This window comes from Somniosus microcephalus, unplaced genomic scaffold, assembly GCF_052327205.1.
Source record: "Somniosus microcephalus isolate GS21.2 unplaced genomic scaffold, FLI_Smic_1.0 scaffold185, whole genome shotgun sequence".
NCBI lineage: Eukaryota > Metazoa > Chordata > Chondrichthyes > Squaliformes > Somniosidae > Somniosus > Somniosus microcephalus.
The window spans coordinates 308,333-333,035 of NW_028225372.1; the positions used below are offsets into that span (position 1 = coordinate 308,333).

Consider the following 24,703-nt stretch of genomic DNA (forward strand, 5'->3'; position numbering starts at 1 on the left):
TGCATTGCCCGAAAGGGTGGTGAGGTAACATTGTGTTACACAGCGAGTTAGTGAGATCTGGAATGCATTGCCCGAAAGGGTGGTGAGGTAACATTGTGTTACACAGCGAGTTAGTGAGATCTGGAATGCATTGCCCGAAAGGGTGGTGAGGTAACATTGTGTTACACAGCGAGTTAGTGTGATCTGGAATGCATTGCCCGAAAGGGTGGTGAGGTAACATTGTGTGACACAGCGAGTTAGTGAGATCTGGAATGCATTGTCCGAAAGGGTGGTGAGGTAACATTGTGTTACACAGCGAGTTAGTGAGATCTGGAATGCATTGCCCGAAAGGGTGGTGAGGTAACATTGTGTTACACAGCGAGTTAGTGTGATCTGGAATGCATTGTCCGAAAGGGTGGTGAGGTAACATTGTGTTACACAGTGAGTTAGTGAGATCTGGAATGCATTGCCCGAAAGGGTGGTGAGGTAACATTGTGTTACACAGCGAGTTAGTGAGATCTGGAATGCATTGTCCGAAAGGGTGGTGAGGTAACATTGTGTTACACAGCGAGTTAGTGTGATCTGGAATGCATTGTCTGAAAGGGTGGTGAGGTAACATTGTGTTACACAGCGAGTTAGTGTGATCTGGAATGCATTGTCCGAAAGGGTGGTGAGGTAACATTGTGTTACACAGCGAGTTAGTGTGATCTGGAATGCATTGTCCGAAAGGGTGGTGAGGTAACATTGTGTTACACAGCGAGTTAGTGAGATCGGGAATGCATTGTCCGAAAGGGTGGTGAGGTAACATTGTGTTACACAGCGAGTTAGTGAGATCTGGAATGCATTGTCCGAAAGGGTGGTGAGGTAACATTGTGTTACACAGCGAGTTAGTGAGATCTGGAATGCATTGTCCGAAAGGGTGGTGAGGTAACATTGTGTTACACAGCGAGTTAGTGAGATCTGGAATGCATTGTCCGAAAGGGTGGTGAGGTAACATTGTGTTACACAGCGAGTTAGTGTGATCTGGAATGCATTGTCCGAAAGGGTGGTGAGGTAACATTGTGTTACACAGCGAGTTAGTGAGATCTGGAATGCATTGCCCGAAAGGGTGGTGAGGTAACATTGTGTTACACAGCGAGTTAGTGAGATCTGGAATGCATTGCCCGAAAGGGTGGTGAGGTAACATTGTGTTACACAGTGAGTTAGTGAGATCTGGAATGCATTGTCCGAGAGGGTGGTGAGGTAACATTGTGTTACACAGCGAGTTAGTGAGATCTGGAATGCATTGCCCGAAAGGGTGGTGAGGTAACATTGTGTTACACAGCGAGTTAGTGAGACCTGGAATGCATTGTCCGAAAGGGTGGTGAGGTAACATTGTGTTACACAGTGAGTTAGTGAGATCTGGAATGCATTGTCCGAGAGGGTGGTGAGGTAACATTGTGTTACACAGCGAGTTAGTGTGATCTGGAATGCATTGCCCGAAAGGGTGGTGAGGTAACATTGTGTTACACAGCGAGTTAGTGTGATCTGGAATGCATTGCCTGAAAGGGTGGTGAGGTAACATTGTGTTACACAGCGAGTTAGTGAGATCTGGAATGCATTGTCCGAAAGGGTGGTGAGGTAACATTGTGTTACACAGCGAGTTAGTGAGATCTGGAATGCATTGTCTGAAAGGGTGGTGAGGTAACATTGTGTTACACAGCGAGTTAGTGTGATCTGGAATGCATTGCCCGAAAGGGTGGTGAGGTAACATTGTGTTACACAGTGAGTTAGTGAGATCTGGAATGCATTGTCCGAAAGGGTGGTGAGGTAACATTGTGTTACACAGCGAGTTAGTGTGATCTGGAATGCATTGCCTGAAAGGGTGGTGAGGTAACATTGTGTTACACAGCGAGTTAGTGAGATCTGGAATGCATTGTCCGAAAGGGTGGTGAGGTAACATTGTGTTACACAGCGAGTTAGTGTGATCTGGAATGCATTGTCCGAAAGGGTGGTGAGGTAACATTGTGTTACACAGCGAGTTAGTGTGATCTGGAATGCATTGCCCGAAAGGGTGGTGAGGTAACATTGTGTTACACAGCGAGTTAGTGTGATCTGGAATGCATTGTCCGAAAGGGTGGTGAGGTAACATTGTGTTACACAGCGAGTTAGTGTGATCTGGAATGCATTGCCCGAAAGGGTGGTGAGGTAACATTGTGTTACACAGCGAGTTAGTGTGATCTGGAATGCATTGTCCGAAAGGGTGGTGAGGTAACATTGTGTTACACAGCGAGTTAGTGAGATCTGGAATGCATTGTCCGAAAGGGTGGTGAGGTAACATTGTGTTACACAGCGAGTTAGTGAGATCTGGAATGCATTGTCCGAAAGGGTGGTGAGGTAACATTGTGTTACACAGCGAGTTAGTGTGATCTGGAATGCATTGCCCGAAAGGGTGGAGGAAGCAGATTCTGTTGTAACATTGAAAAGAGAATTGGATAAATACTTGAAGGGAAAACATTTACAGGGCTATGGGGAAAGAGAGGGACAGTGGTAATAATGGGATAGCTCTTCCAAAGAGTCAGCACCGGTGTGATGGGCTGAATGACCTCCTTCTGTGCTGTATCATATTATGGGTCTATGATGTAGCCTCGCCCAGTCAATGGAGGTGCCTGATGGGCTGAATGACCTCCTGTGCTGTATCATATTATGGGTCTATGATGTAGCCTCACCTGGTCAATGGAGGTGCCTGATGGGCTGAATGACCTTCTGTGCTGTATCATATTATGGGTCTATGATGCAGCCTCGCCCAGTCAATGGAGGTGCCTGATGGGCTGAATGACCTTCTGTGCTGTATCATATTATGGGTCTATGATGCAGCCTCGCCTAGTCAATGGAGGTGCCTGATGAGGCGATCTCAGCACAGAGATTTCAATCCACCAGCATATCCCAAGAAGCAGATATTGAAACAATCCAATCTGCCTCCAGCGCTACAGTAATCGGTCACTATGCACCAGAAGCAGCATCATCGGTTCAATATTGGCCAACAATATATGTGTTGATAGAAAGACAAAAGTTAACCCATTGCTGGAGGTTTGCGATCTGCGATCAGGGAGCTAGGACAGAAAGCACACGAGGATCAGTTTTATGGGATGGACAGTGGAGGCCATGACATGGAAAAGAATGCCAGATGAGACTATATCGAATGCTGTGGGAAGGTGAATGATGGACAAGGAAGGGTTACACACCATGGTCACAGTCACAGAGATTGGAGTTTGTGACAGTTCGGGGCAGATTAGATTTACATCGAAACTGCAGCAGAGAAACAGTCCATTCGGCTCTAGTGGTCTATGCTGTGTTTATACTCCACGGGAGCCTCCTCCCACTCTCATTGTATCTTGACACCGTATCCACATATACGTTCGAGGGCGTTAGACTCGCGACACCAATATTAAATAACATTCAGAACGCTGGAGAACCCACCCTCCTGGAGTGGATTGAGCGAGTTTGTCGCACTCCCCTCACTTCAGAAAGAAATGAGCTCATTCACGTTGGACCTAAAAAGGATCGATCAGAGAATGTTCTAAATGGTTAGAAGTTAGGAACTGTGGATGGGCAGAGAGAACTAGGGGTCCACGTAACCTTAACCGCAGAGCGAGGCCGTTCGGGGTGATGTTAGAAGTTAGGAACTGTGGATGGGCAGAGAGAACGAGGGGTCCACGTAACCTTAACCGCAGAGCGAGGCCGTTCAGGGGTGATGTTAGAAGTTAGGAACTGTGGATGAGCAGAGAGAACGAGGGGTCCACGTAACCTTAACCGCAGAGCGAGGCCGTTCAGGGGTGATGTTAGAAGTTAGGAACTGTGGATGGGCAGAGAGAACGAGGGGTCCACGTAACCTTAACCGCAGAGCGAGGCCGTTCAGGGGTGATGTTAGAAGTTAGGAACTGTGGATGGGCAGAGAGAACGAGGGGTCCACGTAACCTTAACCGCAGAGCGAGGCCGTTCAGGGGTGATGTTAGAAGTTAGGAACTGTGGATGGGCAGAGAGAACGAGGGGTCCACGTAACCTTAACCGCAGAGCGAGGCCGTTCAGGGGTGATGTTAGAAGTTAGGAACTGTGGATGGGCAGAGAGAACGAGGGGTCCACGTAACCTTAACCACAGAGCGAGGCCGTTCAGGGGTGATGTTAGAAGTTAGGAACTGTGGATGGGCAGAGAGAACGAGGGGTCCACGTAACCTTAACCGCAGAGCGAGGCCGTTCAGGGGTGATGTTAGAAGTTAGGAACTGTGGATGGGCAGAGAGAACGAGGGGTCCACGTAACCTTAACCGCAGAGCGAGGCCGTTCAGGGGTGATGTTAGAAGTTAGGAACTGTGGATGGGCAGAGAGAACTAGGGGTCCACGTAACCTTAACCGCAGAGCGAGGCCGTTCAGGGGTGATGTTAGAAGTTAGGAACTGTGGATGGGCAGAGAGAACGAGGGGTCCACGTAACCTTAACCGCAGAGCGAGGCCGTTCAGGGGTGATGTTAGAAGTTAGGAACTGTGGATGGGCAGAGAGAACGAGGGGTCCACATAACCTTAACCGCAGAGCGAGGCCGTTCAGGGGTGATGTTAGAAGTTAGGAACTGTGGATGAGCAGAGAGAACGAGGGGTCCACGTAACCTTAACCGCAGAGCGAGGCCGTTCAGGGGTGATGTTAGAAGTTAGGAACTGTGGATGAGCAGAGAGAACGAGGGGTCCACGTAACCTTAACCGCAGAGCGAGGCCGTTCAGGGGTGATGTTAGAAGTTAGGAACTGTGGATGGGCAGAGAGAACGAGGGGTCCACGTAACCTTAACCGCAGAGCGAGGCCGTTCAGGGGTGATGTTAGAAGTTAGGAACTGTGGATGAGCAGAGAGAACGAGGGGTCCACGTAACCTTAACCGCAGAGCGAGGCCGTTCAGGGGTGATGTTAGAAGTTAGGAACTGTGGATGGGCAGAGAGAACGAGGGGTCCACGTAACCTTAACCGCAGAGCGAGGCCGTTCAGGGGTGATGTTAGAAGTTAGGAACTGTGGATGGGCAGAGAGAACGAGGGGTCCACGTAACCTTAACCGCAGAGCGAGGCCGTTCAGGGGTGATGTTAGAAGTTAGGAACTGTGGATGGGCAGAGAGAACTAGGGGTCCACGTAACCTTAACCGCAGAGCGAGGCCGTTCAGGGGTGATGTTAGAAGTTAGGAACTGTGGATGGGCAGAGAGAACTAGGGGTCCACGTAACCTTAACCGCAGAGCGAGGCCGTTCAGGGGTGATGTTAGAAGTTAGGAACTGTGGATGGGCAGAGAGAACGAGGGGTCCACGTAACCTTAACCACAGAGCGAGGCCGTTCAGGGGTGATGTTAGAAGTTAGGAACTGTGGATGGGCAGAGAGAATGAGGGGTCCACGTAACCTTAACCACAGAGCGAGGCCGTCCAGGGGTGATGTTAGAAGTTAGGAACTGCGGATGAGCAGAGAGAACTAGGGGTCCACGTAACCTTAACCGCAGAGCTCGGCCGTTCAGGGGTGATGTTAGAAGTTAGGAACTGTGGATGGGCAGAGAGAACTAGGGGTCCACGTAACCTTAACCGCAGAGCGAGGCCGTTCAGGGGTGATGTTACAAAGCATTTCTTGAGACACCATGTAGTGGAAATCTGGAACACTCGCCCTCAAGAAGCTGTTGAGGTTCGGTCAATTGAAAATGACAAAACTGTGATTGATAGATTTGTGTTAGCCAATGGTATTTAGGGATATGGAACCAAGGCGGGGAGATGGAGTTAAGATACAGCTCAGCCATGATCGAATTGAATGGAGGAACAAGCTGGAACGAATCAATGGCCTACTCCTGTTCCGATGTTCCTGTGCCTCTATTTATAAAGCCAATGCTCCCATATACGTTTCTAAAAGCCTTATCGTCCTGTCCTGCCACCATCAAAGATTTCTGTATCTATACCCCCAAGTTTTACTGTTCCTGCAACCCCTTTAAATTGTACCAGTTGGTTTAAATTGCATCGCCTCATTCTTCCTTCCAAAATGCAGCATTTCACACTTCTCTGCATTAAACTTCACCGGCCATATGTCTGCCCATTTCACCAGTGTCTCTATTTCCTCCTGAAGTCTTCTGCTGTCCTCCTCACGGTTTACGACTTTTCCGAGATTCGTGTCATCGACAAACTTTTAAACTATGCCATGTATACCCAAGTCCATGTCACTGAAATAAATCAAAGAGCAGTGGTCCTAATCCCGCCCCCTGGGGACACTGTAAACTTCCCTCCAGTGTGAACAATATCGGTTCACAACTACTGTCTGTTTTCTGTCCCTTCACCAATTTAGTATCCACGCTGCCACTGCTCCTTTAATATCATTGGCTCCAATTTTGTTCACCAGTCTATTATGAGGTACTTTATCAAAGGCCTTCTGAAAGTCCAGAAACAGAACATCAACTGCACTACCTTCATCAACCCTCTCCTATTTCATCCATTGGCTCATTCAAGTCAGCCAGGTTAGATTTGCCTTTAAATAAAATCCATTTTGTCTGTCGCTAATAAACCCATGTTCTTCCAAGTGACGGTTAATTGTGTTTCGGAAATAACACCGATGTTAAGCTGAGTGGCCTGTAGTTATTTGGTTCATCGCGCTCTCCTTTTTTGAACAGTGAAGTAACGTTTGCAGCCCTCCCGTCCTCTGGCACCTTTCCCATATCTAAGGATTGGAAGATTGTGGCAGAGCGGGTGACATTTCTACTTTGAGCCCTGCCAACCAATTTAGTACATCGTCCGAATCGATTTATATCCTGTCCAATTTCTCTACCACCTCCTCCTTTACTGTACGATTGGCAGCATCCTCTCCTTTAGTGAATACGGAGCCAAAGTGTTAATTTAGTACCTCAGCCATGTCCTCTGCTTCCACAAGATTGCCTTTTTGGTCAGTAATCGGCCCCACCTTTCCTTGGGCTATTCTTTCACGCTTTATATGTTTATAAAAGGCATTAGTGTTCCCTATTATGTTACCACTCATCATTTCTCACACATTCTCCCTGCCCCTCTGTTGCTTTTGTGTGTTTATTACACTAGTGGCAGCGTTTGTAAAATTCAGTACTTTGCTGTTTCACTAAGACTCAAACTGGTACTGAATTAACAATCGCTTTTACATTTCCACAGTGGGGAAAGGAAAGGCTGCTGATTGATAGTTATAATGCACGGGCACACACACAAATGGAGAATTATGATTGTAAAACAGCAGTCAAATCCACCAGTTGTATATTCATGGTGTTTTCTGAGATCCCAGAGGTTGGGTGATTGGGCAGAAGCGTGGCAGATGCAATATAACGTGGATAAATGCGAGGTTATCCACTTTGGTGTCAAAAACAGAAAGGCAGACTGTTATCTGAATGGCAATAGATTGGGAGAAGGGGAAGTGCAACGAGACCTGGGTGTCCTTGTGCACCAGTCGCTGAAGGTAAGCATGCAGGTGTAGCAGGCGGTGAAGAAGGCAAATGGTATGTTGGCCTTCATAGCAAAAGGGTTTGAGTACAGGAGCAAGGATGTCCTGCTGCAGTTGTACAGGGCCTTGGTGAGACCACACCTTGAGTACTGTGTGCAGTTGTGGTCGCCTTATCTGAGGAAGGATGTTCTTACCATGGAAGGAGTTCAGCGAAGATTCACAAGGCTGATCCCTGGGATGGCAGAAATGACGTATGAGGAGAGATTGGGTCGATTGGGCTTATACTCGCTGGAGTTTAGAAGAATGAGTGGGGATCTCATCGAAACTTATAAAATTCTGACAGGTCTGGACAAATTAGATGCAGGTAGAATGTTCCTGCTGGTCGGAGAGTCCAGAACCAGGGGTCATAGTCTAAGGATAAGGGGTAAGCCATTTAGGACAGAGATGAGGAAGAATTTCTTCACCCAGAGAGTGGTGAACCTGTGGAATTCTCTACCACAGAAGGCGGTTGAGGCCAAGTCTTTAAATATATTCAAGAAGGAGTTAGATATATTTCTTAGAGCTAAAGGTATCAAGGGATATGGGGAGAAGGCAGGGACCGGGTACTGAATTTGGATGATCAGCCATGATCTCATTGAATGGCGGAGCAGGCTCGAGGGGCCGAATGGCCTACTCCTGCTCCTATCTTCCATGTTTCTATGTAAACGGAGCAGGCTTGGGGTTTGATGTGGTAAAAGGCAAACGAGATGAGAACGGAAGTAATCTAGAGTAAGAAAAGGCCCGAAAATTAAACAGTCTGGAACAGAACATCAATTTGTCTTCTCTTATCATGGAGAAATCAAATATGTGACACACTGTGTTTGAAACAAAGCTTATTTATTCACTGAAATAACAACAGAAAATGCTGGAAATACTCAGCAGGCCAGGCAGCATCCGTGGAGAGAGAAACAGAGTTAACGTTTCAGGTCTGGGACCCTTCATCAGAACTGGAAAAAGCTGGAGATGTAACAGATATTACTAAGGTAAGAGGCAGGAAAGTTATCCTGGGTGGATCTGAAACACGAAGGGTGGAAGTTCAGTTGGAATCCACGTGGAATAAGTTGGAACTGGAGACAGTTGCTGAGGAAAGAGATGTGGCTGTGAAACCGAGTCTTGGAAAATGTTGCAAATGGGGATGGCAAAATCATACAGCATGAAAAATGGGAGTAAGGGTCAAAGTCTGAAACAGTTCGGGGGAGAGCAGCAGCAGCGGAGGTGAGCCCGGTATAAAAACCGGCGCCAAGGCAGAGGCCCGACCAGTTCGGGGGAGAGCAGCAGCAGCGGAGGTGAGCCCGGTATAAAAACCGGCAGGGGCCCGACCAGTTCGGGGGAGAGCAGCAGCAGCGGAGGTGAGCCCGGTATAAAAACCGGCGCCAAGGCAGAGGCCCGACCAGTTCGGGGGAGAGCAGCAGCAGCGGAGGTGAGCCCGGTATAAAAACCGGCGCCAAGGCAGAGGCCCGACCAGTTCGGGGGAGAGCAGCAGCAGCGGAGGTGAGCCCGGTATAAAAACCGGCGCCAAGGCAGAGGCCCGACCAGTTCGGGGGAGAGCAGCAGCAGCGGAGGTGAGCCCGGTATAAAAACCGGCGCCAAGGCAGAGGCCCGACCAGTTCGGGGGAGAGCAGCAGCAGCGGAGGTGAGCCCGGTATAAAAACCGGCGCCAAGGCAGAGGCCCGACCAGTTCGGGGGAGAGCAGCAGCAGCGGAGGTGAGCCCGGTATAAAAACCGGCGCCAAGGCAGAGGCCCGACCAGTTCGGGGGAGAGCAGCAGCAGCGGAGGTGAGCCCGGTATAAAAACCGGCGCCAAGGCAGAGGCCCGACCAGTTCGGGGGAGAGCAGCAGCAGCGGAGGTGAGCCCGGTATAAAAACCGGCGCCAAGGCAGAGGCCCGACCAGTTCGGGGGAGAGCAGCAGCAGCGGAGGTGAGCCCGGTATAAAAACCGGCGCCAAGGCAGAGGCATACCAAATCAACAGCAGAGGAGAGAGGTAAAAAGTAATCCAAGTGTGACGTCACCAGGGAGCAGGTAAGTGATTGGTTGGTGAGTATTTCTCTCTTTTCAATACAAGCTTGAATTCTGTGGTGTTACACTTCTGTGGTGTTGTGGGGACAGTTGGTAAATAAAGCGCCCTAGAGTATACCTGTAACTGGGGTATTGAATAAATTTTTTAATTAATTAAAGGAGTAAGTCATGGGAGGAGAGCTCAGACCTGTGTTCTGCTCCTCTTGCTCCATGTGGGAAATCAGGGAAGCTGCCAGTGTCCCTGACGACCATGTGTGCGGGAAATGCATCCAGCTGCAGCTACTTGCAGACCGCATTGCGGCGCTCGAGCTGCAGGTGGATGAATTTTGGAGCATGCGCGATGCTGAGAGGCTTGTGGATAGCACGTTTAGCGAGTTGTTCACGCCTCAGGGCAGGGCGGCACAGGGGGTGACCACCAGGCGGAGCAACAAAGGCAGGCAGGTAGTGCAGGGAACCCCTGCGGGCATCCCCCTTTCAAACAAGTATACCGCTTTGGATACTGTTGAGGGGGATGACTCACCAGGGGAAGGCAGCAGCAGCCAACTTCCTGGCACTGGGGGTGCTCCTGCTGCCCAGGAAGGGGGGAAAAAGAGTGGGAGAGCAATAGTGGTAGGGGATTCTATAGTAAGGGGAACAGATAGGCGTTTCTGTGGCCGTAGACGTGAATCCAGGATGGTTTGTTGCCTCCCTGGTGCCAGGGTCAAGGATGTCACTGAGCGGCTGCAGGGCATTCTGGAGGGGGAGGGTGAACAGGCAATGGTCGTGGTCCACATTGGTACCAACGACATAGGTAAAAAGAGGGATGAGGTCCTGCATCAAGAATTTAGGGAGCTAGGTAACAGATTAAAGAGCAGGACCTCAAAGGTTGTAATCTCTGGATTACTCCCAGTGCCACGTGCTAGTAAGTATAGGAATGGGAGGATAGAGCAGATGAATGCGTGGCTAAAGAGTTGGTGTAGGGGGGAGGGTTTTACTTTCCTGGATCACTGGGCCTGCTTCTGGGAAAGGTGGGACTTGTACAAGTCGGACGGGTTGCACCTGAACCAGAGCGGGACAAATATCCTTGCGGGGAGGTTTGCTAGCACTGTTGGGGGGGGTTTAAACTAACTTGGCAGGGGGATGGGATACAGAGGGGAGCTGAAATAGGGGGGGATGTGCTGCCAATTATAGAGAAAAAAACAAGTCAACTTGGTAGACAGGGCAAATATATAAGGGCAAGGCTGGATGGCATCTATTTTAATGCAAGGAGTCTTGCGAATAAGGTGGATGAACTGAAGGTGTTGATAAACACATGGGAGTATGATATTGTTGCTATCACGGAGACATGGTTGAGGGAAGGGCAAGACTGGCAGCTCAATATTCCGGGGTACAGAATCTTCAGGCGAGACAGAGGGGGAGGTATAAGAGGAGGGGGTGTCGCAATATTAATTAAGGAGTCAATTACTGCAGTAAGGAGGGATGATATATTAGCAGGGTCCTCTAATGAGGCCATATGGGTGGAGCTTAAAAACAAAAAGGGGGCAAGCACTTTGCTGGGAGTGTACTATAGGCCTCCAAACAGTCAGGGGGAGATAGAGGAACAGATATGTAGGCAAATCTCAGAGAAATGTGCAAATAATAGGGTAATAATAATGGGGGATTTCAACTTCCCCAATATTAACTGGGATAGTCAGAGTGTGAAAGGCTCAGAGGGTGTAGAATTCTTAAAGTGCATCCAGGAGAGCTTTTTGAGCCAGCATGTAGAAAGTCCTACAAGAGAGGGGGCGGTACTGGACCTAATTCTCGGGAATGTGGCCGGCCAAGTGGAAAAAGTGCTAGTAGGTGAGCACTTTGGTGATAGTGACCATAATATGGTAAGATTTAAGGTGGCCATGGAAAAGGACAGGGATGGGCCGGAAATAAAGGTTCTAAATTGGGGGAAGGCCGATTTTAATAGGATAAGGCAGGATCTGGCCAAAATGGACTGGGATCAGCTACTTGTAGGAAAATCCGCATCGGAGCAATGGGAGGCTTTCAGAAGGGAGATTGAGAACATACAATGGCAACATGTTCCCGTAAAGGTCAAGGGTGGTTCCAAAAACCACAGGGAACCTTGGATGTCAGGGGATATACGGGAATGGATTAGGAAAAAAAGGAGGGCTTTTGGTAGATACAAAAGGCTAAAGACGGAGGAAGCCCAAGAGGAGTACAAAAAGTGCAGGGGGATACTTAAAAAAGAAATTAGGAGATCAAGGAGGGGCCATGAAATAACACTGGCAAGCAAAATAAAGGAAAATCCGAAGATGTTTTATAAGTATATTAAGGGTAAGAGGATAACTAGGGAAAAAATAGGGCCCATTAGGGACAAAAGTGGCAATCTGTGTGTGGAGCCGGAAGATGTAGGAGGGGTTCTGAATGAATTTTTTGCGTCTGTTTTCACTATGGAGAAGGACGATGTAGACATAGAAATAGGGCGGGGGGACTGTGATATGCTCGAACATATTAACATCGAGCGGGGGGAGGTATTGGCGGTTTTAGCTGGCCTAAAAATGGATAAATCCCCAGGCCCGGATGAAATGTATCCCAGGCTGCTGTGTGAGGCAAAGGAGGAGATTGCGGGGGCTCTAACACATATATTCAGGACCTCTCTGGCCACAGGGGATGTGCCAGAGGACTGGAGAACCGCTAATGTAGTACCATTATTCAAGAAGGGTAGTAGGGAAAAACCGGGGAACTACAGGCCAGTGAGCCTAACATCAGTGGTAGGAAAATTATTGGAAAAAATCCTGAGGGACAAAATGTGTCTCCACTTGGAGAGGCAAGGATTAATCAGGGATAGTCAACATGGCTTTGTCAAGGGAAGATCATGTCTGACTAATTTGATTGAATTTTTTGAGGGGGTGACTAGGTGTGTGGATGAGGGTAACGCAGTGGATGTGGTATACATGGATTTCAGTAAGGCCTTCGATAAAGTCCCGCACAGGAGACTGGTCAAGAAGGTAAGAGCCCATGGAATCCAGGGTGCCTTGGCACATTGGATACAAAACTGGCTTAGTGGCAGAAGGCAGAGGGTGATGGTCGAAGGTTGTTTTTGTGACTGGAAGCCTGTGGCCAGTGGGGTACCACAGGGATCGGTGCTGGGTCCCTTGCTGTTTGTGGTCTACATTAATGACTTGGATATGAATGTAAAGGGTATGATCAGTAAGTTTGCGGATGATACAAAAATTGGTAGGGTGGTAAATAGCGAGGAGGGTAGCCTCAGTCTGCAGGACGATATAGATGGGTTGGTCAGATGGGCGGAACAGTGGCAAATGGAATTTAACCCGGAAAAGTGCGAGGTGATGCACTTTGGGGGGACTAACAAGGCAAAGGAATACACAATGAATGGAAAGACCCTAGGCAAGACGGAGGGTCAGAGGGATCTGGGTGTGCAAGTACACAGATCCCTGAAGGCGGCGGAACAGGTGGATAAGGTGGTAAAAAAGGCATATGGGATACTTGCCTTCATTAGCCGAGGCATTGAATATAAGAGCAAGGAGGTTATGATGGAGCTGTATAAAACACTGGTTAGGCCACAGCTGGAATATTGTGTGCAGTTCTGGTCGCCACACTACAGGAAGGATGTGATCGCGTTAGAGAGGGTGCAGAGGAGGTTCACCAGGATGTTACCAGGGCTGGAGCGCTTCAGCTATGAAGAGAGACTGGGCAGGTTGGGTTTGTTTTCCTTGGAGCTGAGGAGGCTGAGGGGGGACATGATTGAGGTGTACAAAATTATGAGGGGCATAGATAGGATGGATGCTGAGGAGCTTTTTCCCTTAGTAGAGGGGTCGATAACTAGGGGGCATAGATTCAAGGTAAAGGGCGGGAGGTTTAGAGGGGATTTGAGAAAGAACTTTTTCACCCAGAGGGTGGTTGGAGTCTGGAACTCACTGCCTGAAAGGGTTGTGGAGGCAGAAACCCTCACAACATTTAAGAAGCATTTGGATGTGCACTTGAAATGCCATAGCATACAAGGCTACGGGCCAAATGCTGGAATATGGGATTAGATTAGACAGGGCTTGATGGCCGGCGCGGACACGATGGGCCGAAGGGCCTCTATCCGTGCTGTATTACTCTATGACTCAATGTTGAGTCCAGAAGGCTGTAAAGTGCCTAATCGAAAGATGAGGTGCTGTTCCTCGAGCTTTATTTATTTACTATTTAAACAGAATATTCATCTCCAGCGCAGATACAGGAGTTATTACGATCAGCAGAAACAAACCATGACTACCAGAATGAACATGGTTCAGTCCTCAATCTGATCACAGTAAATCATGTTCCATTCACTAATCTGGTCTTCTACCCAGCATTCCCCGCGGTGGACCACGTGCCGCACCCAGACTACAAGAGCCCAGCGTGCAGGCGCGGGAGGGGGCCGGTATATTGAGCATGCGCAGTGCGTTACTGGAGATGGAGGGGGGCTGAAGCCGGGAGCGCGATGGTGCAGCGGGTATAAATCGCGACGGAGGGAGTAATGGACCGGTAGGTGGGTGGAGAGGCTTCATAAACAACTCGTGCAGGAGGCAAGCTCCCAATAATAAGCTGAAGATCCCGTGTTTGCAGTTGTGGGGATTTCTTCCCCTTACAGGCCCAGGTTAACGGCAGCCATCTTTGTATAGGAGAGCGGAAAATTTCAGTGCGACGTCACCCTATGCCTGAAACAAAGAGCCTTGTGTCCAATGCGGGGAATGAAGGCCCACAGCCTCCCCTGGCCCCGGGCCCTGAACAAGGGACTGGAGAAACTCGCTGCCCTGCGGATCAGACAATCAGCCGGCGCTGGTCCCGCCCCTCGGGCTCTCCGATTGGTTGGAGGGCCCGCAGCCCGCTCGCTCCTCCAGCCCTGCCCACTGGGTGCCGCTAGTCCCGCCCCTCAGGCTCCCCGATTGGAGAACCCGCCGCCGGCTCGCTCCTCCAGCCCCACCCCGCTCGCTCCCTGTGGTGATTATTCTGTTTTATAAGAAGCATTGTAATTGGTTGCCTGTTTCCTGCCTTGAGATCTATGCTGTAAACTCATTGGTAGTTGATGTCATGTGATTTGTGGTGGCCATCTTAAATTCAGTTCTCTGCAGCCTTGGTTGGGACTGGGTGTGAAGATGTGCTGCTGGTGTTTTAAGGTTAATAAAGCCTAGATTTAGAAAGGCAAATCTACTCATTATTTCAATTTATTAACCTTTTGCTAGAATGGAGCGATATCTTCAACCGGAACGATTTAATGCTGACCCTAATTCTGCAGGAGTGGATGATAAATGGAAACATTGGTATCGTACATTTAAAAACTTTTTGGGTTTGTTGGATCAAGAGTCTCTAAATAAGTTGAATATACTGATCAACTACATTGCTCCGGATGTGTATAAGCATATCTTGGACTGTGAAACTTACGAATTGGCTATTGCTACATTGGAAAAGATTTTTGTTAAATCGAAGAATGAGGTATTTGCACGTCACCTTCTATCTGCCCGTAGGCAGCAGGTGGGAGAATCTTTGGATGCTTATTTACAAGCACTTCGGCGCCTTGGTGCTAACTGTAATTATAAGGCCGTGTCAGCAGAAGAATATAAGGAAGAATCGGTACGGGATGCTTTTATTAATGGATTACTGTCTAGATCAATTCGTCAGCGGTTATTAGAAAATAAGACTTTGGATCTCGAGTGCTTTTGAGCAAGCCTCTACATTGGATTTGGCTCAGAGAAGTTCGGATTCTTATGCTCTTTTTAATCGGCCTGCGACTGTGGTTTCGGCAGTTCCGGATGAAAAGGAATTATGTGGACTTAATGGGAGTGGTTTACCAGATTCTGAAACAGTTTCTACTTCGGCAGCTGTTGCCTCTAGGATTCAGAAGTGTTATTTTTGTGGGAACGCCCGGCACCCTCGTCTGAAGTGTCCTGCTCGGGAGGCTGTGTGTAGTAAATGTGGCAAGAGAGGTCATTACGCACGTGTTTGTAAATTAATTGCCTCCTCTGTGACTATTCAGCCTTTAGATAGGGCGTTTATTGCATCAGTTTCTGCTGCCTTTGCTCATGGCTTAAACAAAGCTATAGTTACGGCCCAAGTTAATGTGTTAGAAGTGAAGGCCCTTATAGATATGGGCAGTACTGAGAGTTTTATAAGTCTTCAGTTTGTGAAGGAGAAGCATTTGAAAATTTCGCCTGTTACTTATCAGGTGTGTATGGCTTAGACGACTCTCGCCTCACAAGTAGCTGGTTGTTGCCTTGTGAAATTAACTCTTCTAGGTAATACGTATACTGATATACGCCTATCTGTTTTGCCTAATCTCTGCGGATATTTTGATTGGTCATGATGTGCTTCAATTACACGAGTCTCTCAGTCTTTCTTTTGGAGGAACTAAGCCACCTTTTATCTATTTGTGGATTAACTTCTTTATCCATTTCTCCATTATCACTTTTTTCCAATTTGATGCCGGATTGTAAGCCAATTGCTACCAAGTCAAGAAGGTATAGCAGTCAGGATAAAGAATTTATTAATTCTGAAGTTCAACGTCTTTTATTGGAAGGAATCATTGAACCTAGTTGTTCGCCCTGGCGGGCACAGGTAGTTGTCACCACTAACGAGAGACATAAGAAACGAATGGTGATAGACTACTCTCAAACTATTAATAGGTATACTCAATTAGATGTGTACCCTTTGCCTAAGATTGATGAGCTTATCAACAAAGTATCTCAGTATAAGGTTTTTAGCACTATTGATTTAAAGAGTGCTTATCATCAGATTCCTATCGTTAAGAGGGATCAACCATATACGGCCTTTGAGGCTGGCGGAAAGCTGTATCAGTTTTGCCGAGTACCATTTGGTGTTACTAATGGTGTTGCCTGTTTTCAACAGGCAATGGATGCTTTTATAAGTGATAACTCTCTCTCTGACACCTTTTCATATTTAGATGACATCACGGTGTGTGGCAAATCAAGGGTGGAGCATGATTCTAATTTAGAAAGATTCCTTCAAGCTGCGGAAAAAGTTGGTTTAACTTTTAATAGAGAAGTGTATCTTTTCGACTACTGAGGTAAATCTACTGGGATATATTATCTCGGGGAAACAAGATTAAACCAGATCCAGAACGTCTGCGACCATTGATTGATTTACCTTGTCCTACTAATTCTAAGGCTTTGCAACGAGTTGTTGGACTGTTTTCTTATTCTAATTGGATTGCAAACTTTTCACAGAAGATCTGGCCCCTTATTCTGGTTACGACATATCCTCTATCATGGGAGGCCAGGACGTGTTTTGATAATTTTAAAAAGGATATCCTTGGAGCAGTTGTGCATTCTATTGATGAGCAGGTTCCCTTTGTGATTGCGACGGACGCTTCCGATTTTGCAATTGGGGCTACTCTGAACCAAAATGGAAGACCTGTGGCCTTTTCCTCGCGTACTTTGAACAATAGTGAGAAAAGACACTCCTCAATAGAGAAAGAGGCGTATGCAATAGTAGAAGCACTGCGTAAATGGAGACATTATTTATCGGGGCGACATTTTACGTTGGTAACTGACCAAAAATCTGTGTCCTTTATGTTTGATGTCAAACATTTTGGAAAGATCAAGAATGATAAAATAATGAGGTGGAGGATTAAGTTGGCATGCTACCATTTTGATATAGTTTATCGTCCGGGGAAGGATAATGTTTTTGCTGATGCGCTGTCGAGGGCTTATTGTTCTGTGATTCACGGAGATACGCTTATTAATCTTCACAATGCCTTCTGCCATCCTGGGGTTACGAGGATGATACACTTCGTACGCAGTAAGAATTTGCCCTTTTCAGTTGAAGACGTCAAGCGGATGACTTCATGTTCTATCTGTGCTCGGTGTAAACCGAATTTCTTTGAGCCTCAACGAGCTCATCTTATAAAGGCTACTTCTCCTTTTTGAACGTTTGAGTGTTGATTTTAAGGGGCCTCTTCCTTCAACGACTCAGAATCGATATATATTTACTGTTGTAGATGAGTTTTCAAGGTTCCCTTTTGCTTTTCCTTGTGCAGATGTATCAGCTGCTACAGTTATCAAATGTCTGACTCAACTTTTTGTCATCTTTGGGATGCCGGCGTATATCCATTCGGATCAGGGAAGTTCTTTTATGTCTTCCCAGTTGAAGGAATACCTCCAGAGTCGGAATATCTACTAGCAGAACTACCCCGTATAATCCCCAGGGTAATGGACAGTGTGAACGATACAATGGGGTGATCTGGAAGGCAGTTATGTTGGCTTTGACATCCCGGAACCTTAAGAATACACAGTGGGAAATGGTATTGCCTGATGCCCTGCATTCCATTAGATCATTGCTTTCAACGGCTACTAATGTGACCCCCCCCATGAAAGGCTCTTTAACTATCCGCGGAGATCTACTACGGGATATTTGGTACCTTCATGCCTTACTATGCAGGGACCTGTGCTGCTCCGACGCCATGTTAGACTGTCAAAATATGATCCTTTAGTGGAGGAGGTGGAGCTGTTGGAGGCAAATTCCCAATATGCTCATATTCGATTCCAAGATGGGAAAGAAAGTACTGTTTCAATTAAAGATTTGGCTCCTTGTGGTGGCCAGCCCTCTTCTGAGGATATTAACAATAGTCATGATTCAGATAATGTGGATGTCGTCACAGATACTACGAATATTTCCAATCCTATTGCAGATAATTATAATTCTATTAGTCAGCCCTCGATGGATGTTCATGACCGTCCCAGTTTACCTCCTGATGGGATTTCCAATCCGGAAACCGTTGATAATCAGGATATGGATAGCCTTCCTGCAGAAGATACTTCCGTGTCTCCTGGTGTGGGAGGGCAAGGAATTTCACCCAGGCTAAGAAGGTCGACACGAACAAGATATCCGGTCGACCGATTGAAAATGGACTTTTAAAATAATTTGATAGTAAGGTTTTAAAATTGTTGAAATCTTATACTTGTATTGTTTTAGTTATAAATAACTAATTGTAAATTGTAAAGGCTACCTAGGTTGGAGTATGTTTTAAAAGGAGGGGTGAATGTGGTGATTATTCTGTTTCATAAGAAGCATTGTAATTGGTTGCCTGTTTCCTGCCATGAGATATATGCTGTAAACTCATTGGTAGTTGATGTCATGTGATTTGTGGTGGCCATCTTAAATTCAGTTCTCTACAGCCTTGGTTGGGACTGGGTGTAAAGATGTGCTGCTGGCGTTTTAAGGTTAATAAAGCCTAGATTTAGAAAGGCAAATCTACTCATTATTTCACTCCCTATTGGTCGGAAGCTGCCGTCAATCAGGCCGCGGGCCCGGGTGACGTGTCCCCGAGGAGATCACGTGCACCGTCCAAGTGCCGCCGCTCGGTCCGGGGCCTCGCGGACTCTGAGGTTTTTCTATTTCTCTCGATTCTCTCCCGATCCACCCCGCGCCATTCTCCACCCAATCGGAGCGGAGAAAACACACTTCGCGTCACCGATCGCGACTCTGGAACCGACACCAAGGCCTTTCCCTGGAATGGCCCCGCGCCGACTCCGTCTGGCAGGATCCAAGTGCGCAGGCACAGCTCCAAGTGGGGGAGGAGGGTTGGTCTCTGGGCATGCGCGGTCATTACCCTTTGTGACCGGGAGGGGTCACTGTGCCGGACTCGGCCCAAACCACCGCTCCCAGTGCGCATGCGTGGGCTCTCGTCTGTCAATCAACCAACTGCCAGAAGAGGTCGCTGGTGAGACCAGTGAAGAAAGAAAGACTTGCATTTATATAGCGCCTTTCACCACCGGACGTCCCAAAGTACTTTACAGCCAATGAAGTACTTTTGAAGTGTAGTCACTGTTGTAATGTAGGAAATGTGGCAGTCAGTTAGTGCACAGCAAGCTCCAACAAACAGCACTGTGATAATGACCAGATAATCTATCATTTTTTATGTTGATTGAGGGATAAACATTGGCTCGGACACTGGGGATAATTCCCCTGCTCTTTCCCACATTACAACAGTGACTACTTCATTGTAGTACTTCATTGGCTGTAAAGCACTTTAGGATATCTGGTGGCACTATATAAATGCAAGTCTTTCTTTCCTGAAATAATGCCATGGGATCTTTTACATCCACCTGAGAGAGCAAACGGGGCCTCAATTTAACATCTCATCCGAAAGACGGCACCTCCGACAGTGCCGCACTCCCTCAGCACTGCCCTGCAGTGTCAGCCTGGATTTTTGTGCTCAAGTCTCTGGAGTGGGACTATGAACCCACAACTTTCTGACTCAGAGGCGAGAGTGCGGCCCACTGAGCCACTGGCTGACACTAAAGAGCAAGCAGTTCTGATGAATGGTCATCGACCTGAAATGTTAACTCTCACTCCACAGATGCTGCCTGACCTGCTGAGTAATAAAAACAGAAAATGCTGGAAATAAAGAAACGAGGGAGTGATTGCTGACGGGAAGAATGTTGGGTCGTCCTGCGCATGCGCACCTCCCTGGCGGCTGAGGCAAAACACTGACTCGCCCCCACCTGAGCCGCGCACGCGTACCAGATGTTGTGGCTCCGCATGCACGCCCGATGTTCCAACCGCAGGGTTTTGTGTGCTGAGCATACGTGTTGCGGACCGCTCGGGACGGGCGATTGTAGAGCAGGAGGGAGAGCGTGGGGGCCATGAGCACATGCGCGGGACTCAGTCAACAGAGCACTTTCTGCAGAGCCGGGGCCTTGTGGGTATTACAGCCGCCATTACTGCTGATCCTTTCAACCAACTTGTGCAGCAGCTGGGGCCTGAAAATCAGCTTCACTGCCCCTAGGTTCGGAAAGGGGAAAATTAAACAACAGTTTGCCTCTGATCCTTTTCTGATCTCAATTTACAGGGTTATAGAAGTGGAGCAGTTACAGGCGGGAAGCTCAGACCAAACATCACGTCAAGATCTGACAGAGTCGCTGGATTCATCAGGACCTGAATATCATCGGCCTTTGCACATGGAAGGAGAGAGCAGGGATCGCAACGCAGACAAACCGCACACGTGTTCAGTGTGTGGACGCGGATTCAGCCGATCGCCTGACCTGGTGAGACACGTGCACCGTCACACCAAGGAGAAACTGGGTAAAGGTGGGGACGGCGGGAAGGGCTTCAGTTCCCCGTCTGCATTGAAAGTTCAACGGCGCAGTCACACCAGGGACAGTCTGTTCACCTGCTCCGTGTGTGGAAAGGGATTTGTTTGTTCATCCCACCTGCAAACACACCAGCTTGTTCACACTGAGGAGAGACCATTTCAATGTCCTGACTGTGGGAAGAGCTTTAAAAGCCCCCAGGAGCTGAAGGGACACTGGCTCCTACACACTGGGGAGAGGCCGTTCACCTGCTCCGTGTGTGGGAAGGGATTCACTAATTCATCCCACCTGCTGGTACATCAGCGAGTTCACACTGGGGAGACGCCGTTCACCTGCTCCGTGTGTGGGAAGGGATTCGTTTGGCCCTCCGGCCTGCTGGTACACCAGCGAGTTCACACTGACGAGAGACCCTTTAAATGTTCTGACTGTGGGATGAGCTTTAAAAGCTCCGGGGATTTGAAGAGACACCAACACCTACACACTGGGGAGAGGCCGTTCACCTGCTCCGTGTGTGGGAAGGGATTCACTCAGTCATCCAACCTGCTGGTACATCAGCGAGTTCACACTGGGGAGACGCCGTTCACCTGCTCTGTGTGTGGGAAGGGATTCACTCAGTCATCCAACCTGCTGGTACATCAGCGAGTTCACACTGGGGAGACGCCGTTCACCTGCTCGGTGTGTGGGAAGGGATTCACTAATTCATCCAACCTGCTGATACATCAGCGAGTTCACACTGGCAAGAGGCCCTTTAAATGTTCTGACTGTGGGAAGAGTTTTAAAAGCTCCGGGGTCCTCAAGCTACACCAACACCTACACACTGGGGAGAGGCCGTTCACCTGCTCAGTGTGTGGGAAGGGATTCACTAATTCATCCCACCTGCTGGTACATCAGGGAGTTCACACTGGGGAGACGCCGTTCACCTGCTCCATGTGTGGGAAGGGATTCGCTCGGCCCTCCAGCCTGCTGGCACACCAGCGAGTTCACACTGACGAGAGACCCTTTCAATGTTCTGACTGTGGGAAGAGCTTTAAAAGCTCCGGGGAGTTGAAGAGACACCAGCGACTTCACACTGATCATAGAATCTAACAGCACAGAAGGAGGTGATTCGGCCCATCATGTCTTTGAAAGAGCTGTCCAATTTAGTCCCACACCCCAGCTTTATCCCCAGAACTCTGCAAACTAGTCCTCTTCAAGGACTCGTCCAATTACTGTTTGAAAGTTCCAGTGGAACCTGATTCCAGCATCCTTTCAGATAGTGCGTTCCACATCTGAACAACCCTCTATGAAAACAATTCTCCTCATTTCCCCTCTAGTTCTTTTAGCAACTATTTTAAATTTGTGACCTTTGGTTACCGACCCACTTGCCAAAGTGAACAGTTTCTCTCTACTTGCTCGATCAAATCCCCTCATCATTTTGAACACCTCTATTAGGTCTCCTCTTAACCTTCTCTGCTCTAAGGGGAACAATCCCAGCTTCTCCAGTCTCTCCACATAACTGAAGTCCCTCATCCCTGGTACCATCCTGGTCGACCTCCTCTGCACCCTCTCCAAGGCCTTGACATCCTTCCTAAAGTGTGGTGCCCAGAACTGTACACAAGACTCCAGCTGAGGCCAAAACCCTGGTTAGACCACACCTGGAGCACTGTGAGCAGTTCTGGGCATCACACCTTAGGAAGGATATATTGGCCTTGGAGGGAGTGCAGTGTAGGTTTACCAGAATGATACCTGGACTTCAAGGGTTAAGTTACGAGGAGAGATTACACAAATTAGGGTTGTATTCTTCGGAATTTAGAAGATTAAGAGGTCATCTGATCGAAGTTTTCAGGATATTAAGGGGAACAGATAGGGTAGATAGAGAGAAACTATTTCCGCTGGTTGGGGACTCTAGGACTGGGGGCATAGTCTAAAAATTAGAGCCAGATCTTTCAGGAGTGAAATTAGGAAACACTTCTACACACAAAGGGTGGTAGAAGTTTGGAACTCTCTTCCGCAAACAGCAATTGATGCTCGATCAATTGTTAATTTTAAATCTGAGATTGATAGGTTTTTGTTAACCAAAGGTATTAAGGGATATGGGCCAAAGGCGGGCGTATGGAGTTAGGTCACAGATCAGCCATGATCTCATTGAATGGCGGAACAGGCTCGAGGGGCTGAATGGCCTCCTCCTGTCCTATGTTCCTAACTAGTGATTTGTAAAGGTTTAGTGTAACTTCCTTGTTTTTGTATTCAATGGCCCTATTTACAAAGACAAGTATCCCATACGCTTTCTGAACCGCCTCACCAACTTGCCGTGGCACTTTCAAAGACTTGTGAATATGGACCCCCAGGTCCCTCTGCCCTTGCACCCCCTCAAACTAGTCCCATTTAGATTATACGGCCTCTCCCTGTTGTTTCTCCCAAAGTGCATCACTTCACACTTATCCTCATTTAATGTCATCTGCCTTGTGTCTGCTCATTTCACAGTCTGTCTCTGTCCTTCTGAAGTCTGCTACTACTACACTCACAAAACTTGGCAACATAGTAAATAGTATCATCCGTAAATAGAGTCATAGAGTCATAGAGTTTTACAGCACAGAAAGAGGCCCTTCGGCCCATCGTGTCTGCGCCGCCCATCCATCCCTGTCCAGTCTAATCCCATTTTCCAGCATTTGGTCCATAGCCTTGTATGCAATGGCATTTCAAGTGCTCATCCAAATGCTTCTTGAATGTTGTGAGGGTTCCTGCCTCTACCACCCTTTCAGGCAGTGAGTTCCAGCTTCCAACCACCCTCTGGGTGAAAAAGTTCCTCCTCAAATCCCCCCTAAATCTCCTGCCCCTTACCCTGAATCTGTGCCCCCTTGTTATTGACCCCCCTACTAAGGGGAAAAGTTCCTCTTTATCTACCCTATCTATGCCCCTCATCATTTTGTACACCTCAATCAGGTCCCCCCTCAGCCTCCTTTGCTCCAAGGAAAACAACCCCAGCCTGTAGAGTCTCTCTTCATAGCTAAGGCGCTCCATCCCAGGTAACATCCTGGTGAATCTTCTCTGCACCCTCTCCAGAGCAATCACATCCTTCCTATAGTGAGGCGACCAGAACTGCACACAGTACTCCAGCTGTGGCCTCACCAGCGTTTTGTACAGCTCCATCATAACCTCCCTACTCTTATATTCTATGCCTCTGCTAATGAAGGCAAGTATCCCATATGCCTTTTTAACCACCTTATCTACCTGCTCCGCTGCCTTCAGGGATCTATGTACATGTACACCAAGGTCCCTCTGACCCTCTGTACTTCCTAGGGCCCTACCACCCATTGTGTATTCCCTTGCCTTATTTGACCGTCCAAAATGCATCACCTCGCATTTTTCCGGGTTAAATTCCATTTGCCACTTTTCCGCCCATCTGACCAACCCGTTAATATCGTCCTGTAGCCTGAGACTTTCCTCCTCGCAATTTACCACCCCACCAATTTTCGTGTCATCCGCGAACTTACTGATCATACCCTTTACATTCTCATCCAAATCGTTAATGTAGATCACAAACAGCAAGGGACCCAGCACCGATCCCTGAGGTACCCCACTGGACACAGGCTTCCAGTCACAAAAGCAACCTTCGACCATCACCCTCTGCCTCCTGCCACTCAGCCAGTTTAGGATCCAACGCGCCAAGGCCCCCTGGATCCCATGGGCTCTTACCTTCTTGACCAGTCTCCTATGCGGGACTTTGTCAAAAGCTTTACTGAAGTCCATGTAAACCACATCCACAGCATTTCCCTCATCTACACAGCTAGTCACCCCCTCGAAAAATTCAATCAGATTGGTCAGACATGATTTACCCTTGACAAAGCCATGCTGACTATCCCCGATTAATCCTTGCCTCTCCAAGTGGAGACTAATTCTGTCCCTCAGAATTTTTTCCAATAATTTCCCTACCACAGATGTTAGGCTCACTGGCCTGTAATTCCCTGGTTTATCCCTGCTACCCTTCTTGAATAATGGTACTACGTTAGCTGTTCTCCAGTCCTCTGGTACATCCCCTGTGGCCAGAGAGGTTCTGAAAATTTGTGTCAGAGCCCCCGCAATCTCCTCCCTTGCCTCACACAACAGCCTGGGATACATCTCGTCCGGGCCTGGGGATTTATCCACTTTTTGGCCTGCTAAAACCGCTAGTACCTCCTCCCTCTCGATGCTAATA

The 24,703-nt window shown here is 48.1% G+C and overlaps 1 protein-coding gene across 11 annotated transcripts in view; it reads left to right on the top strand.

Annotated features, from left to right (window-relative positions):
* Positions 1-23,457, top strand: part of LOC147082082 (uncharacterized) — a 41,182-nt gene extending 17,725 nt beyond the window's left edge. For 4 of the 11 annotated variants that reach the window (XM_085980464.1, XM_085980463.1, XM_085980465.1 and 1 more), the window contains one exon: positions 20,289-23,457. In XM_085980464.1, the coding sequence (XP_085836590.1) occupies positions 20,398-21,615 (1,218 nt within the window). In that variant the 5' untranslated portion in view covers positions 20,289-20,397 and the 3' untranslated portion in view covers positions 21,616-23,457. Of the gene's footprint in view, positions 1-8,309; positions 8,434-14,664; positions 18,688-20,288 lie in introns of those variants that run through there. The other 7 variants (XR_015076314.1, XR_015076315.1, XR_015076318.1 and 4 more) reach the window with 5 other exon arrangements.
* Positions 23,458-24,703: the final 1,246 nt, after the last annotated feature.